This window comes from Scomber japonicus, chromosome 11 (assembly GCF_027409825.1).
Source record: "Scomber japonicus isolate fScoJap1 chromosome 11, fScoJap1.pri, whole genome shotgun sequence".
Taxonomy (NCBI): Eukaryota; Metazoa; Chordata; class Actinopteri; order Scombriformes; family Scombridae; genus Scomber; species Scomber japonicus.
In genome coordinates this window covers 220,920-238,419 of record NC_070588.1, presented here as the reverse complement: position 1 = coordinate 238,419, position 17,500 = coordinate 220,920, and the positions used below count along the sequence as shown (strand labels likewise).

Genomic DNA, 17,500 nt, shown 5'->3' with positions numbered 1-17,500 from the left:
TCCACCTGCAGGAGCTCCACAGGCTGAAGGTAAGAAGCCCTCCACCTGCAGGAGCTCCACAGGCTGAAGGTAAGAAACCTGCAGGAGCTCCACAGGCTGAAGGTAAGAAGCCCTCCACCTGCAGGAGCTCCACCTGCAGGAGCTCCACCTGCAGGAGCTCCACAGGCTGAAGGTGTAATGCTCTGCTCCTGTGTGGCCTGCAGGGGGCGCTGGAGAGAGAGCAGCTGGACAGACACCGAGCAGAAGAAGAAGCTGCCGACGCCAGAGACGCTCTGCAGAAGGTTTGAATCCTTTCAGCCACAGAGTACTAGTACCTCTAACAGTACTACAGTAAAGTACTAGTACCTCTAACAGTACTACAGTAGAGTACTAGTACCTCTAACTGTACTACAGTAAAGTACTAGTACCTCAGACAGTACTGCAGTAAAGTACTAGTACCTCTAACAGTACTACAGTAAAGTACTAGTACCTCTAACTGTACTACAGTAAAGTACTAGTACCTCTAACAGTACTACAGTAGAGTACTAGTACCTCTAACAGTACTACAGTAAAGTACTAGTACCTCTAACAGTACTACAGTAGAGTACTAGTACCTCTAACTGTACTACAGTAAAGTACTAGTACCTCTAACTGTACTGCAGTAAAGTACTAGTACCTCTAACAGTACTACAGTAAAGTACTAGTACCTCTAACTGTACTACAGTATAGTACTAGTACCTCTAACAGTACTACAGTAAAGTACTAGTACCTCTAACAGTACTACAGTGAAGTACAAGTACCTCTAACAGTACTACAGTGAAGTACAAGTACCTCTAACTGTACTACAGTAAAGTACTAGCACCTCTAACAGTACTACAGTATAGTACTAGTACCTCTAACAGTACTACAGTATAGTACTAGTACCTCTAACTGTACTACAGTATAGTACTAGTACCTCTAACTGTACTACAGTAAAGTACTAGCACCTCTAACAGTACTACAGTAAAGTACTAGTACCTCTAACAGTACTACAGTGAAGTACAAGTACCTCTAACAGTACTACAGTGAAGTACAAGTACCTCTAACTGTACTACAGTAAAGTACTAGCACCTCTAACAGTACTACAGTAAAGTACTAGTACCTCTAACAGTACTACAGTGAAGTACAAGTACCTCTAACAGTACTACAGTGAAGTACAAGTACCTCTAACTGTACTACAGTAAAGTACTAGCACCTCTAACAGTACTACAGTAAAGTACTAGTACCTCTAACAGTACTACAGTGAAGTACAAGTACCTCTAACAGTACTACAGTAGAGTACTAGTACCTCTAACTGTACTACAGTAAAGTACTAGTACCTCTAACTGTACTACAGTAGAGTACTAGTACCTCTAACAGTACTACAGTAAAGTACTAGTACCTCTAACTGTACTACAGTGAAGTACAAGTACCTCTAACTGTACTACAGTAAAGTACTAGCACCTCTAACAGTACTACAGTAAAGTACTAGTACCTCTAACAGTACTACAGTGAAGTACAAGTACCTCTAACTGTACTACAGTAGTACTAGTACCTCTAACTGTACTACAGTAAAGTACTAGTATCTCTAACAGTACTACAGTAAAGTACTAGTACCTCTAACTGTACTACAGTGAAGTACAAGTACCTCTAACTGTACTACAGTAAAGTACTAGCACCTCTAACAGTACTACAGTAAAGTACTAGTACCTCTAACTGTACTACAGTAAAGTACTAGTACCTCTAACAGTACTACAGTAGAGTACTAGTACCTCTAACAGTACTACAGTAGAGTACTAGTACCTCTAACTGTACTACAGTAAAGTACTAGTACCTCTAATAGTACTACAGTATAGTACTAGTACCTCTAACTGTACTACAGTAGAGTACTAGTACCTCTAACAGTACTACAGTATAGTACTAGTACCTCTAACAGTACTACAGTAGAGTACTAGTACCTCTAACAGTACTACAGTAGAGTACTAGTACCTCTAACAGTACTACAGTAAAGTACTAGTACCTCTAACAGTACTACAGTAAAGTACTAGTACCTCTAACAGTACTACAGTAGAGTAGTAGTACCTCTAACAGTACTACAGTAGAGTACTAGTACCTCTAACAGTACTACAGTATAGTACTAGTACCTCTAACAGTACTACAGTAAAGTACTAGTACCTCTAACAGTACTACAGTAGAGTACTAGTACCTCTAACAGTACTACAGTAAAGTACTAGTACCTCTAACAGTACTACAGTAGAGTACTAGTACCTCTAACAGTACTACAGTAAAGTACTAGTACCTCCAACTGTACTACAGTAAAGTACTAGTACCTCTAACAGTACTACAGTAGAGTACTAGTACCTCTAACAGTACTACAGTATAGTACTAGTACCTCTAACAGTACTACAGTAAAGTACTAGTACCTCTAACAGTACTACAGTATAGTACTAGTACCTCTAACTGTACTACAGTAGAGTACTAGTACCTCTAACTGTACTACAGTAGAGTACTAGTACCTCTAACTGTACTACAGTAAAGTACAAGTACCTCTAACAGTACTACAGTATAGTACTAGTACCTCTAACTGTACTACAGTAGAGTACTAGTACCTCTAACTGTACTACAGTAGAGTACTAGTACCTCTAACTGTACTACAGTAGAGTACTAGTACCTCTAACAGTACTACAGTAAAGTACTAGTACCTCTAACAGTACTACAGTAGAGTACTAACCCTGTCTCAGTGCAGGGAGGCGGAGCTTCGTCTCTCGGCCTCGGAGCGTCTGCTGCAGCGCGACGTGGACGAAGGGCGAGACGCTCTGGACAAAATGGCCGCTTTGAGCTCAGCTCTGGCGTCAGAGAAAAGAGAACTGAACAAGAAGCTGCTGCAGGTATGACTGCTAACACTTCCTCTGTCTACTCCACAGACTGTAAAAGAAATGGACGTATGTGGACTGCTGCTCGGAAGCCAATAGTTTCTAATCTGGGCAGCGCCATCTTGAGAATTTCAGGTGCATGCTGGGAAAATAAAAACACGGATTCTACTTATATGGGCATGAGGCGGGGCCATGGGCGGAGCGGGGAGGTTGCTATGGTTACGAGGGCTGGATCTCGAGGACATTGGTCAATCAACCTGTCAATCAGGACGTAGCCCCGCCCCCTAATGCATACCCTGCTTTATCATCACATATAAAATCAGGGAGGCCAAAATGTCCCAAATGAACATCATACTGCATTGAAGAAGGCTTTAAACTAGCGATTGAGACCATAAACACATTTTGAAAACGTTTACTGAGGTTAGAAATCAAGTGAGAAGTTGGTGAATTCTCCATTGACTTGTATAGAGACGGTCGCCCCCTGGTGGCCTTTTGATAGAATGCAGCTCTAAGTTACTTCTCCATTGACTTGTATAGAGACGGTCGCCCCCTGGTGGCCTTTTGATAGAATGCAGCTCTAAGTTACTTCTCCATTGACTTGTATAGAGACGGTCGCCCCCTGGTGGCCTTTTGATAGAATGCAGCTCTAAGTTACTTCTCCATTGACTTGTATAGAGACGGTCGCCCCCTGGTGGCCTTTTGATAGAATGCAGCTCTAAGTTACTTCTCCATTGACTTGTATAGAGACGCTCGCCCCCTGGTGGCCTTTTGATAGAATGCAGCTCTAAGTTACTTCCTGGTTGGACCGGAGCTCCCGCCTGGTCTACACACAGGCTAGATTCAGTTGCTGTCACATGACTTAGGACTCCACAACTGACAACTGTGTGTGTGTGTGTGTGTGTGTGTGTGCGTGTGTGTGTGTGTGTGTGTGTGTGTGCTTTCAGGTGGAGTGTGAGCTGGCAGACAGCCATTCACAGCTACAGGCTCTGAGGTCAGAGGTCAGCTCTCTGCAAAGAGAAATCCAAACCCTCAACATGGACTGCAGTCTGCTCAGGTGATCCTGAATATAAACCTTTAATCCTTTAATCCTGAATATAAACCTTTAATCCTTTAATCCTGAATATAATCCTTTAATCCTGAATATAATCCTTTAATCCTTTAATCCTGAATATAAACCTTTAAACCTTTAATCCTGAATATAAACCTTTAATCCTGAATATAAACCTTTAATCCTTTAATTCTGAATATAAACCTTTAATCCTGAATATAAACCTTTAATCCTTTAATCCTGAATATAATCCTTTAATCCTGAATATAAACCTTTAAACCTTTAATCCTGAATATAAACCTTTAATCCTTTAATCCTGAATATAAACCTTTAATCCTTTAATCCTGAATATAAACCTTTAATCCTTTAATCCTGAATATAAACCTTTAATCCTTTAATCCTGAATATAATCCTTTAATCCTTTAATCCTGAATATAATCCTTTAATCCTTTAATCCTGAATATAATCCTTTAATCCTTTAATCCTGAATATAATCCTTTAATCCTTTAATCCTGAATATAATCCTTTAAACCTTTAATCCTGAATATAATCCTTTAATCCTGAATATAAACCTTTAATCCTGAATATAAACCTTTAATCCTTTAATCCTGAATATAAACCTTTAAACCTTTAATCCTGAATATAATCCTTTAATCCTTTAATCCTGAATATAATCCTTTAATCCTTTAATCCTGAATATAAACCTTTAATCCTTTAATCCTGAATATAATCCTTTAATCCTGAATATAATCCTTTAATCCTTTAATCCTGAATATAATCCTTTAATCCTGAATATAATCCTTTAATCCTGAATATAATCCTTTAATCCTGAATATAATCCTTTAATCCTGAACAGGACGCAGAGAGAGGCGGATGCCGGCGTCGTCCATCAGCTGAGAGAAGAAGAACGAGAGATGGAGAGAATAATGGAGGAGAAGGAGAGGAAGTTGGTTTCACTGACGGAGAACAGAGAGAGAGACGGCCTCCAGCTGGAGGAGGTAACCTGCAGTCATGTGACTCCTGTATGATGTCACCTGCAGTCATGTGACTCATGACCTGTATGATGTAACCTGCAGTCATGTGACTCCTGTATGATGTCACCTGCAGTCATGTGACTCCTGTATGATGTCACCTGCAGTCATGTGACTCCTGTATGATGTCACCTGCAGTCATGTGACTCCTGTATGATGTCACCTGCAGTCATGTGACTCATGGCCTGTATGATGTCACCTGCAGTCATGTGACTCATGACCTGTATGATGTCACCTGCAGTCATGTGACTCATGTATGATGTCACCTGCAGTCATGTGACTAACACACCTGTATGATGTCACCTGCAGTCATGTGACTCATGACCTGTATGATGTCACCTGCAGTCATGTGACTCCTGTATGATGTCACCTGCAGTCATGTGACTCCTGTATGATGTCACCTGCAGTCATGTGACTCCTGTATGATGTCACCTGCAGTCATGTGACTCCTGTATGATGTCACCTGCAGTCATGTGACTAACACACCTGTATGATGTCACCTGCAGTCATGTGACACCTGTATGATGTCACCTGCAGTCATGTGACTCATGGCCTGTATGATGTCACCTGTAGTCATGTGACTCATGGCCTGTATGATGTCACCTGCAGTCATGTGACTCATGGCCTGTATGATGTCACCTGCAGTCATGTGACTCATGGCCTGTATGATGTCACCTGCAGTCATGTGACTCCTGTATGATGTCACCTGCAGTCATGTGACTCCTGTATGATGTCACCTGCAGTCATGTGACTCATGTATGATGTGTGGTCCCCAGCTGTCCTCCCAGCATGCATCAGTGTGCAGGGAGCTGGAGGAGGTGCAGGAGCAGCTGCAGGAGGCCCAGAAGGAGGCGAGGAGGAGGCAGCGGCAGCAGGAGGAGGCGCAGAGAGAGAACAGGAGGCTGCAGGAGGAGCAGGGAAGTCTGCAGAGACACAGGGAGCAGCTGGAGGAGGAGCTGCAGGAGCTCAGGTAGATTCACACTGGTCATACTGGTCACACTGGTCACACTGGTTATACTGGTCATACTGGTCGCACTGGTCACACTGGTCACACTGGTCATACTGGTCATACTGGTTATACTGGTTATACTGGTCACACTGGTCACACTGGTCGCACTGGTCACACTGGTCACACTGGTCATACTGGTCACACTGGTCACACTGGTCATACTGGTCATACTGGTTATACTGGTGTTGCAGGTCTCTGTCGGTGAGCCTCCAGCAGCAGGTCGGTCAGCAGCAGCGACAGCTTTCACAGTCGGAGGTCGACCGAAGTCAGCTGAACGTTCACATTCAGACTCTGCAGACGGTCAAAGACGCACTACACGGTGAGGAGAACCCCTAACCCTCTTTAGAACCCCTAACCCTCTTTAGAACCCCTAACCCTCTTTACTGTACGTAGAGGAGAACCCCTAACCCTCTTTAGAACCCCTAACCCTCTTTAGAACCCCTAACCCTCTTTACTGTTACTTTACGTAGAGGAGAACCCCTAACCCTCTTTACTGTTACTTTACGTAGAGGAGAACCCCTAACCCTCTTTACTGTACACAGAGGAGAACCCCTAACCCTCTTTACTGTACGTAGAGGAGAACCCCTAACCCTCTTTACTGCTACTGTACGTAGAGGAGAACCCCTAACCCTCTTTACTGTACGTAGAGGAGAACCCCTAACCCTCTTTACTGTACACAGAGGAGAACCCCTAACCCTCTTTACTGTACACAGAGGAGAACCCCTAACCCTCTTTACTGTTACTGTACGTAGAGGAGAACCCATAACCCTCTTTACTGCACACAGAGGAGAACCCCTAACCCTCTTTACTGTTACTTTACGTAGAGGAGAACCCCTAACCCTCTTTACTGTTACTTTACGTAGAGGAGAACCCCTAACCCTCTTTACTGCTACTGTACGTAGAGGAGAACCCCTAACCCTCTTTACTGTACACAGAGGAGAACCCCTAACCCTCTTTACTGTTACTGTACGTAGAGGAGAACCCCTAACCCTCTTTACTGTACACAGAGGAGAACCCCTAACCCTCTTTACTGTTACTGTACGTAGAGGAGAACCCCTAACCCTCTTTACTGTACGTAGAGGAGAACCCCTAACCCTCTTTACTGTACGTAGAGGAGAACCCCTAACCCTCTTTACTGCACACAGAGGAGAACCCCTAACTCTCTTTACTGTACATAGAGGAGAACCCCTAACCCTCTTTACTGTACGTAGAGGAGAACCCCTAACCCTCTTTACTGCACACAGAGGAGAACCCCTAACCCTCTTTACTGTTACTGTACGTAGAGGAGAACCCCTAACCCTCTTTAGAACCCCTAACCCTCTTTACTGTACACAGAGGAGAACCCCTAACCCTCTTTACTGCACACAGAGGAGAACCCCTAACCCTCTTTACTGCACACAGAGGAGAACCCCTAACCCTCTTTACTGTACATAGAGGAGAACCCCTAACCCTCTTTACTGTACGTAGAGGAGAACCCCTAACCCTCTTTACTGTACGTAGAGGAGAACCCCTAACCCTCTTTACTGTACGTAGAGGAGAACCCCTAACCCTCTTTAGAACCCCTAACCCTCTTTACTGTACGTAGAGGAGAACCCCTAACCCTCTTTACTGTACGTAGAGGAGAACCCCTAACCCTCTTTACTGTACGTAGAGGAGAACCCCTAACCCTCTTTACTGTTACTGTACGTAGAGGAGAACCCCTAACCCTCTTTAGAACCCCTAACCCTCTTTACTGCTACTGCACACAGAGGAGAACCCCTAACCCTCTTTACTGCACACAGAGGAGAACCCCTAACCCTCTTTACTGCTACTGTACATAGAGGAGAACCCCTAACCCTCTTTACTGCACACAGAGGAGAACCCCTAACCCTCTTTACTGCACATAGAGGAGAACCCCTAACCCTCTTTACTGTACGTAGAGGAGAACCCCTAACCCTCTTTAGAACCCCTAACCCTCTTTACTGTACGTAGAGGAGAACCCCTAACCCTCTTTACTGTACGTAGAGGAGAACCCCTAACCCTCTTTACTGTACGTAGAGGAGAACCCCTAACCCTCTTTAGAACCCCTAACCCTCTTTACTGTACGTAGAGGAGAACCCCTAACCCTCTTTACTGTACGTAGAGGAGAACCCCTAACCCTCTTTACTGTACGTAGAGGAGAACCCCTAACCCTCTTTACTGTTACTGTACGTAGAGGAGAACCCCTAACCCTCTTTAGAACCCCTAACCCTCTTTACTGCTACTGCACACAGAGGAGAACCCCTAACCCTCTTTACTGCACACAGAGGAGAACCCCTAACCCTCTTTACTGCTACTGTACATAGAGGAGAACCCCTAACCCTCTTTACTGCACACAGAGGAGAACCCCTAACCCTCTTTACTGCACATAGAGGAGAACCCCTAACCCTCTTTACTGTACGTAGAGGAGAACCCCTAACCCTCTTTAGAACCCCTAACCCTCTTTACTGCTACTGCACACAGAGGAGAACCCCTAACCCTCTTTACTGCACACAGAGGAGAACCCCTAACCCTCTTTACTGCTACTGTACATAGAGGAGAACCCCTAACCCTCTTTACTGCACACAGAGGAGAACCCCTAACCCTCTTTACTGCACATAGAGGAGAACCCCTAACCCTCTTTACTGTACGTAGAGGAGAACCCCTAACCCTCTTTAGAACCCCTAACCCTCTTTACTGTACGTAGAGGAGAACCCCTAACCCTCTTTACTGTACGTAGAGGAGAACCCCTAACCCTCTTTACTGTTACTGTACGTAGAGGAGAACCCCTAACCCTCTTTAGAACCCCTAACCCTCTTTACTGCTACTGCACACAGAGGAGAACCCCTAACCCTCTTTACTGCACACAGAGGAGAACCCCTAACCCTCTTTACTGCTACTGTACATAGAGGAGAACCCCTAACCCTCTTTACTGCACACAGAGGAGAACCCCTAACCCTCTTTACTGCACATAGAGGAGAACCCCTAACCCTCTTTACTGTACGTAGAGGAGAACCCCTAACCCTCTTTACTGTACGTAGAGGAGAACCCCTAACCCTCTTTACTGTACGTAGAGGAGAACCCCTAACCCTCTTTACTGTACATAGAGGAGAACCCCTAACCCTCTTTACTGTACGTAGAGGAGAACCCCTAACCCTCTTTACTGCACACAGAGGAGAACCCCTAACCCTCTTTACTGTACGTAGAGGAGAACCCATAACCCTCTTTACTGTACGTAGAGGAGAACCCCTAACCCTCTTTACTGCACACAGAGGAGAACCCCTAACCCTCTTTACTGCACACAGAGGAGAACCCCTAACCCTCTTTACTGTTACTGTACGTAGAGGAGAACCCCTAACCCTCTGTACTGCACACAGAGGAGAACCCCTAACCCTCTTTACTGTTACTGTACGTAGAGGAGAACCCCTAACCCTCTTTACTGTACGTAGAGGAGAACCCCTAACCCTCATTACTGTACGTAGAGGAGAACCCCTAACCCTCTTTACTGTACGTAGAGGAGAACCCCTAACCCTCTTTACTGAAGCACTCATCGTGGTATTCTTTCCTCAGGAGAGATCAAGTGTCTCAGAGGAGAACTGGAGCAAGTGACGGCTCGAAGACAAGATAAGAGTGAGAGGAGCGATGAGGAGAAGGAGGCGCTGAGGGAGGAGAAGGAGGCGCTGAGGGAGGAGATGGAGAGGCTGAACGAGGAGGCGGAGAAGCTGAGGAAGACCAGGAGGAAGGAGGAAGAAGAGAGGAGGGAGGAGAGGGAGGCCTGGCAGAGAGAGAGGGAGTCACTGAGTGAGGAGCTGGGGATGAGGGATGGAGAGGTGGAGGTGCTGAGGAGGCGAACAGAGGGACTGAAGGAGGAGAAGGAGGAGAGACAGATGGAGGTGGAGAGACTGAGGGAGGAGGTGACGGAGAGAGAAACACAAATCAGCTGCATGATGGAGAGAATTCATCACATTGAGGTGGAGAGGGAGGAGAGGAGGAGGGAAGAGGAGCTGCAGAGGGAGGAGAGGAGGAGGGAAGAGGAGCTGCAGAGGGAGGAGAGGAGGAGGGAAGAGGAGGTGCAGAGGGAGGAGAAGAGGAGGGAAGAGGAGGTGCAGAGAGACAGAGAGACTGAGGCGCTGTGTGATCGGATGGAGAGACTGGAGAGGGAGAAGGAGGAGAGGGAGGAGGAAATGGAGCGCCTGAGAAGTGAAGCAGATGAGAATGTGGAGAGATGGAGGAAAAGGGTGGAGGAGCTGGAGGGGAGAGAGAAGGAGAGACTGCAAGATGGAGAGGAGGAGAGAAGGAGGCGAGAGGAGAAGCTGAGAGAGAAGCTGGAGGAGAAAGAGGGGGAGGTGATGGTGCTGTCAGTGAGGCTGAGCGTGGCTAAGGAGGAGCTGGAGGAGAAGAAGGAGGAGGTGGAGCGGAGGGAGCGCAACCTGGAGAAGCAGATAAGTGCTGTGAGGGAGCGGGAGGAGGAGGTGGAGGTGCTGAAGGAGCGCCTGAGGCTTGTGGAGAACCAGGAGGAGGTGAAAGTGAGGGAGTGTCAGGAGGCAAAGCACAAACTGAAGGAGAAGGAGGTGAGAGAGGAGCAGCTGGAGGCGCTGTTGAGAGAAACCCGGACACTCCTGGAGAAAGAGAGGAGGCAAGGAGAAGAAAAAGAAGACAGAATCTCCTCCCAGGCCAGGGAGCTGCAGGAGGCGCAGGCAAAGAGGGAGGGGGCACAGAGGGCTGCCAGGGAGAGGGAGGAGGTCCACCACAGGCTGGAGGAGGAGGTGAAAGAAGGCAGAGTGAAGATAGAGCGGAGTGGGAAGGAGGCAGCTCAGATCTCTCGTATGTTGAAGGAGCGAGAGGAGGAGGTGCAGCAACTGAGAGCCACACTGGAGGAGAGGGAGGAGGAGGGCAGAGAGAAGGAGGCCCTGTGGAGGATGGAGGAGGAGAGGAGAAAGAGGCAGGACAACAAGCTGAAGGAGGTGGAGGAAGAGATGAGGAGAATGGAGGAGAAAGTGAAAGAGGTGGAGGAGGAGCTGGAGGAGGAGAGGGAGGTGCTTAGAAGAGCCAGGGAGGAGAGGAGGAGGCTGGAAGATAGATGGAAAGACATAGAGAAGGAGGTGAAGAAGCTAAGAGAGGAACTGAGGGTGGCAGAGGAGGAGAAGAGGAAAGTAGAAAACAAACTAAAGGAGACTGAGGAGGAGGTGCTGATGAAGGTCAGGGAAGAGAAGAGGAGGCTGGAGGAGGAGCTGAAGATGAAGGAGAACGAATTGCATGAACAAAGGGAGGTGCTGAGGAAGGCAGAGGAGGAGAGGAGGAGGTTGAAGGATGAACTGATGGAGGTGAAAGAGGAGGCAGGGCGACTGGTGGAGAACAAGAGGAGTCAGCACCTCCTGGTGGAGGAGAAGGTGAGATCCAGAGTGAGAGAGTTGGAAGAGGAGAAGGCAGGCCTGTCAATGGAGCTGAGGAGGAGGGAGAGGGAGGTGACAGCTCTCAGAGAGGAGGTGCAGAGGGAGAGAGATGAAGCACAGGAAGAGATCATGAGGAGAAAACAGGAGGTGTCTCTCCTGAGAGAAGTGCAGAAGGAGCAGAGAGATAGGGAGGAGGTACAGGAGGAGCTGAGGAGCAAAGGGAAGGAGGTGACAGCTCTGAAAGAGGAGGTGCAGAAGGAGCAAAAGGAAAAGGAGGTTGTACAGGTGGAGGTGACAGCTCTGAGAGAGGAGATGCAGAAGGAGCAGAGGAGGAGTGAGAGGGATGTGTTTATACTTAAAGAGGAGGTGCAGAGGGAACAAAGGGAGAAAATGGAAGTCCAGGAGGACCTGAAGAGTAAAAGGAAGGAGGTGTCATCTCTCAGAGAGGAGGTGCAGATTGGGCGGAGGAGAATGGCAGAGCAGGAGTCGATACTGAGAGAGGAGGTGCAGAGGAAACAAAGGGAACGGGAGGAAATGGAAAAGAAGTTGAAGAGGAGCGAGAAGGAGACAAAGTCTTTTAAAGAGGAGGTGCAGAAGGAGCAGAGGAAGAGGGAGGAGGCTCAGGAGGAGCTGAGAGGAGTTCAGGTTCAGGTAACGTCAGCTTTATATTCACGTTGATCAAACGCTGCTTTCTGTCTGTTCACGTCTCCGATCTGTGTTCAGGCGTCGGAGCTGAGTCGGAGGCAGGAGGTGCAGCAGGAGGAGACGCAGCAGATGAAGGAGGGCCTGAGAGCTGCTGTGGAGGAGATGAGCACCCTGAAGCTCCTCCTGCAGGACAGTCACAGCGAGGGGGAGCGTCTGAGGAGCGCTCTGAAGGACCGCATCAGGGAGGAGAACCTGAACTCTGCTCGGGAGGAGGTGGAGGAGCTGAGAGCCAGAGCCAAGGCCCTGGAGAGGAGGAGGAGGGAGCTGATGGATGAGCTGCAGGAGAGCCGACGACAGAAGGAGACGGCAGAGGAGGAGAGGAGGGAGGCGGAGGTGCGATGGAGGAGCCGAGTGGAAGAGATGGAGGAGGAGCAGGAGGTGAAACTGAACGCTTTGGCCAGAGAAGTCCAAACACTAAAGGAGAAGGAGATGCAGAGAGAGTGGAGGTCCAGGGTGGAGGAGCAGGAGGCAGAGAGGAGGAGCAGAGAGAAAGGAGAGGAGACGAGGAGGTCCAGGGTGGAGGAGCAGGAGGCAGAGAGGAGGAGCAGAGAGAAAGGAGAGGAGACGAGGAGGTCCAGGGTGGAGGAGCAGGAGGCAGAGAGGAGGAGCAGAGAGAAAGGAGAGGTGAGGAACGTCTTCACTGCTGCAAACAGCCGAGCCTTCATCAGGTCCTAAATGTCTTCATCTCATCAGCAGGAGGAGCAGGAGGAGCAGGAGGAGGAGCAGGAGGAGCAGCAGGAGGAGCAGCAGACCTCCTCTCTGCTGCTAGAGAAGGAGGAGATGTTGAAGCTGCTGAAGCAGAAAGAAGCCGAGGTGAGAATCTAAAGTTAATAATTATAATAATATAATGAACACTGCTGAAGTCTTAACCCCCCCCCCCCCCCCCCTACCCCCCCCCCCCCGGCTCTCCCCTCTCTCTCCTCCCCCCCACCCCCCCCCCCCCCCACCCCCAGGTTTACGCTCTGACTCAGAGGGTGGAGGAGCTGGAGAAGGACAGGGATCGCGTCCGATTGGCTCTGGAGAGAACAGAGGCGGCTATGATTGGCTACCGGGAGAGAGCCCACCAACAGGAGCAGAGCGGGGGGGCGGGACCAGGGGAGGTCAGTGAGTCTCTGATTGGCTGCTTCCACATGATGGAGGCGGAGCTAACACTGAACTGAAGTGTGTGTCTCTGTGTGTGTGTGTGTCTCTGTGTGTGTGTGTGTCTCTGTGTGTGTGTGTGTGTGTGTGTGTGTGTGTCTGTGTGTGTGTGTCTGTGTCTTTGTGTGTGTGTGTGTGTGTGTGTTTGTGTGTGTGTGTGTGTGTGTTTGTGTGTGTGTGTCTGTGTCTTTGTGTGTGTGTGTGTGTTTGTGTGTATGTGTCTGTATGTGTCTGTATGTGTGTGTATGTGTGTGTGTGTGTGTGTGTGTGTCTCTGTGTGTGTGTGTGTGTGTGTGTGTGTGTGTGTGTGTGTGTGTGTGTGTGTGTGTGTGTGTGTGTGTCTCTGTGTGTGTGTGTGTGTGTATGTGTGTGTGTGTGTGTGTGTGTGTTTGTGTGTGTATGTGTGTGTGCGTGTGTGTGTGTGTGTGTGTATGTATGTGTGTGTGTGTATGTGTGTATGTGTGTATGTGTGTGTGTGTGTGTGTGTGTGTGTGTGTATGTGTGTGTGTGTGTGTGTGTGTGTGTGTGTGTGTAGGGGCTGGAGGACCGGCTGCAGGTGTTACAGACTCTCGTCGCTGAACTCGAGTTGGAACAAAAACGACTGAACAAGAAAAACTCACAACTGAAGAAAGAAAGACACACACTGAGAGACACACTGAGACAGGTACACACACACACACACACACACACACACACACACATACACTGAGAGACACACTGAGACAGGTACACACACACACACACACACACACACTGAGACAGGTACACACACACACACACACACACACACACACACACACACACACACACACACACACTGAGAGACACACTGAGACAGGTACACACACACACACTGAGAGACACACTGAGACAGGTACACACACACACACACACACACACACACATACACACACACACACACACACACACACACACTGAGACAGGTACACACACACACATACACACACACACACTGAGAGACACACTGAGACAGGTACACACACACACATACACACACACACACTGAGAGACACACTGAGACAGGTACACACACACACACACACACACACATACACTGAATCAGGTTTTAATGTGTGTGTGTTGCAGGTGGAGGAGGAGCGGACGAGGCTCCGACAGCAGATGAATGACAGCAGCAGACCTCAGGTCAGACACACACACACACACACACACACATACACACACAGACACACACACACACACTGAGACAGGTAGACACACACACACACACACACACACACACACACTGAGACAGGTAGACACACACACACACACACACACACACACACACAGACACAGACACACACACACACACACACACACACACACACACACACACACACACACACACTGAGACAGGTAGACACACACACACACACACACACACACACACACACACACACTGAGACAGGTAGACACACACACACACAGACACACACACACACACACACACACACACACACACGTGGAGGCTGTGGCCATCAGTGTGTGAATGACATGTGAAGCTCTTTGAGTGGAAGGCGCTGTATAAGTCCATTTACACACACACAGACATTATGACCCCCCCCCCCCCCCCATGGAGGAGGAGACCATGACCCCCCCCCCCCCCCCCCCATGGAGGAGGAGACCATGACCCATGTGTGTGTGTGTGTGTGTGTGTGTGTGTGTGTTCAGGTCTCTGCAGACACCACAGAAGAAGAGCAGCTGAGGAGCAGAGTGATGGAGCTGGAGGACCAGGTGAGAACCACAGAAGAAGAATGTTGGCTGTGTTGATGATGTCATGTGATGATGTCATGTGATGTCATGTGATGACGTCATGTGATGACGTCATGTGATGACGTCATGTGATGACGTCATGTGATGACGTCATGTGGTGACGTCATGTGGTGACGTCATGTGATGACATGTGATGACATGTGATGACGTCATGTGATGACGTCATGTGATGATGTCATGTGATGACGTCATGTGATGATGTCATGTCTCCTCAGCTGACTCAGCTCCGTCTCTCATTGGCCGAGGACCAGCAGCAGAGGGAGGAGTTTATCCAGCAGTCCTCCAGAAACAGCCAATGGCTGCTCTCGCTGAGACACGACCTCACCGATTCGCTGGCTGCCGTCACACGCCGTCCAATCCCGTCCGTCCTGGAGTCTGAGACGCAGCGATTGGACCGTAGCCTGAGGGAGGAGGAGCTTAGGATGTCCCTCAGCCAATCGTAGCACTGCTCAGCAAATCTGGGTCAAAGGTCAAAGGTTAAAGGTCAAAGGTCAAAGGTCAAAGATCAGCTGTATCTGTGTGAAAATAAAGTTTATTTTTAAATCAACTTTTGTCGTTTTTCTGAATCTGAAGTAAAAAATAAATAAAATAATTTAATTATAATTATAATAAGTTATATAATATATATAACTTATATATTATATAAGTTATATATATTATATTATATATAACTTATATATTATATAATATATATATATATATATATATATATAATATATAAGTTAAATAATATATAAGTTACTCTGCTCTGATGAAGGAAGAAGAAGAAGAAAAAAAGATTCAGTCTGACTACATTTCCCATCATGCTTCATTTCTCTCTGGTTCAGACCGGTTTAGCAGACGGGAGGAAGTGCAGCGCACTCACTTTCAAAATAAGAGCAATCCTTTAAATTCATTCATCTTTAAATGAATCTTCAGAAATAAGTTTTTATTTTATTAATTTATTAATTATTATTTATCTTCAGTTTTAAACTCGTGTAAAAGAAATTAGAACGAAACTTAAATGAAGATGAATGAAGATTTAAATATTAAATATTAAATATTAAATATTTAAATCTTCATCTGTGTTTTTATTGCTTTGTTTCATATTTATGGTTTGGGTTGTGGAGCTCGGTCTCTGTAACCATAGCGATGATATTAGGGTTCGGGTTAGTCATATTATATTATAATATATATTATATTAATAATATTAATATTAGATATTAGGGTTCGGGTTAGGGTTATCATTATCATTATTATTATTATTATTATTATTATTAATTCCTGCCGGAGACGGCCGAGCTTTTATTGTGATAGTCCCGGCGGAAGCAGTGAGCCGCAGTGGTTTCTGGGAGTTGTAGTGAATCAGAGACGCATCCTCATCACTGCTGAAACCTGCAGCTGGAGCCTGACCGATCCGGATCAGGAGAGTCCGGATCGAGCCGAGCAAAGACCAGACCGGCCCGGACCAGCACACACACGCGCACAGGTATGAGGCGTTAGAATGCGCGCACACACACGCACACGCACCGGCGCCACTCCCTGCCGGCCTCAGCTGCGATGGTCCTGTTAAATCAGGTGTCTGTCTGTCTGTGTGTGCGTGCGTGCGTGTGTGTGTGTGTGTGTGTGCGTGCGTGCGTGTGTGTGTGCGCGTGTGCGCGTGTGTGATGAAGGTCACAGGCTGTGTTGTATTCTAATATAATAAATATGAGTCATAACGTCACTAACTGCAACATTAATAAACAGGGTTAATAATGTTAATATTAATTATATTAATAATGATTATTAATATAATTAATATTATAATTATATTAATAATGATTATAATAATTATAATAGTTATTATAATTATTATAAATAGGGTTAATTATATTAATAATCATTATTATAATAAAATAGTAATATTAATATTAATCATGTTAATAATTATAATTATAATAGTTATAATAATAATAATAATCTTAGTACCAGTAAACCAGACTGAGTGGACCCAGTGAACTGGATCAGGGACCATGTGGTCCAGGAAGAAGACCAGGATCAGGGTTAGACCAGCACAGACCAGCACAGACCAGGAGATCGGCACCCTGAAGCCTCGCTGTCCCCCGTCTGCAGAACCTCGGTGTGGGACCGATCCGGTCTATGAGAACCAGCTCAGACTATTAAGGGTCTGGGTTCGTAAAGGTTCCCCAGGAGGATCTGGACTCATTCAGACCTTTGTGACGGTTAGACGACTGTAGCCCTAACCCAGACCCAGACCCTAACCCAGACCCAGACCCTAACCCAGACTCAGACCCAGACCCAGACCCAGACCCTAACTCAGACCCAGACCCTAACCCAGACCCAGACCCTAACCCAGACTCAGACCCAGACCCAGACCCAGACCCTAACCCAGACCCAGACCCTAACCCAGACCCAGACCCTAACCCAGTCCCTAACCCAGACACAGACCCTAACCCAGACCCAGACTCAGACCCAGACCCTAACCCGTCCTCTCTGCTCTGCCTGTTCATTTAGGATCCAGCTCAAGGTTTTAA

The 17,500-nt window shown here is 47.1% G+C and overlaps 1 protein-coding gene across 1 annotated transcript in view; it reads left to right on the top strand.

The window, feature by feature from the left end:
* Positions 1 to 15,464, top strand: part of si:dkey-230p4.1 (trichohyalin) — a 26,435-nt gene extending 10,971 nt beyond the window's left edge. The window contains exons 14-30 of the mRNA XM_053329070.1: positions 204 to 281; positions 2,739 to 2,885; positions 3,815 to 3,924; positions 4,775 to 4,916; positions 5,726 to 5,919; positions 6,150 to 6,277; positions 9,526 to 9,926; positions 10,221 to 10,301; positions 10,338 to 11,999; positions 12,072 to 12,509; positions 12,612 to 12,686; positions 12,747 to 12,866; positions 13,007 to 13,153; positions 13,729 to 13,857; positions 14,301 to 14,357; positions 14,886 to 14,948; positions 15,203 to 15,464. Of these exons, the coding sequence (XP_053185045.1) occupies positions 204 to 281; positions 2,739 to 2,885; positions 3,815 to 3,924; positions 4,775 to 4,916; positions 5,726 to 5,919; positions 6,150 to 6,277; positions 9,526 to 9,926; positions 10,221 to 10,301; positions 10,338 to 11,999; positions 12,072 to 12,509; positions 12,612 to 12,686; positions 12,747 to 12,866; positions 13,007 to 13,153; positions 13,729 to 13,857; positions 14,301 to 14,357; positions 14,886 to 14,948; positions 15,203 to 15,430 (4,200 nt within the window). The 3' untranslated portion in view covers positions 15,431 to 15,464. The remainder of the gene's footprint in view (positions 1 to 203; positions 282 to 2,738; positions 2,886 to 3,814; positions 3,925 to 4,774; positions 4,917 to 5,725; positions 5,920 to 6,149; positions 6,278 to 9,525; positions 9,927 to 10,220; positions 10,302 to 10,337; positions 12,000 to 12,071; positions 12,510 to 12,611; positions 12,687 to 12,746; positions 12,867 to 13,006; positions 13,154 to 13,728; positions 13,858 to 14,300; positions 14,358 to 14,885; positions 14,949 to 15,202) is intronic.
* The last annotated feature ends 2,036 nt before the right edge of the window (positions 15,465 to 17,500 follow it).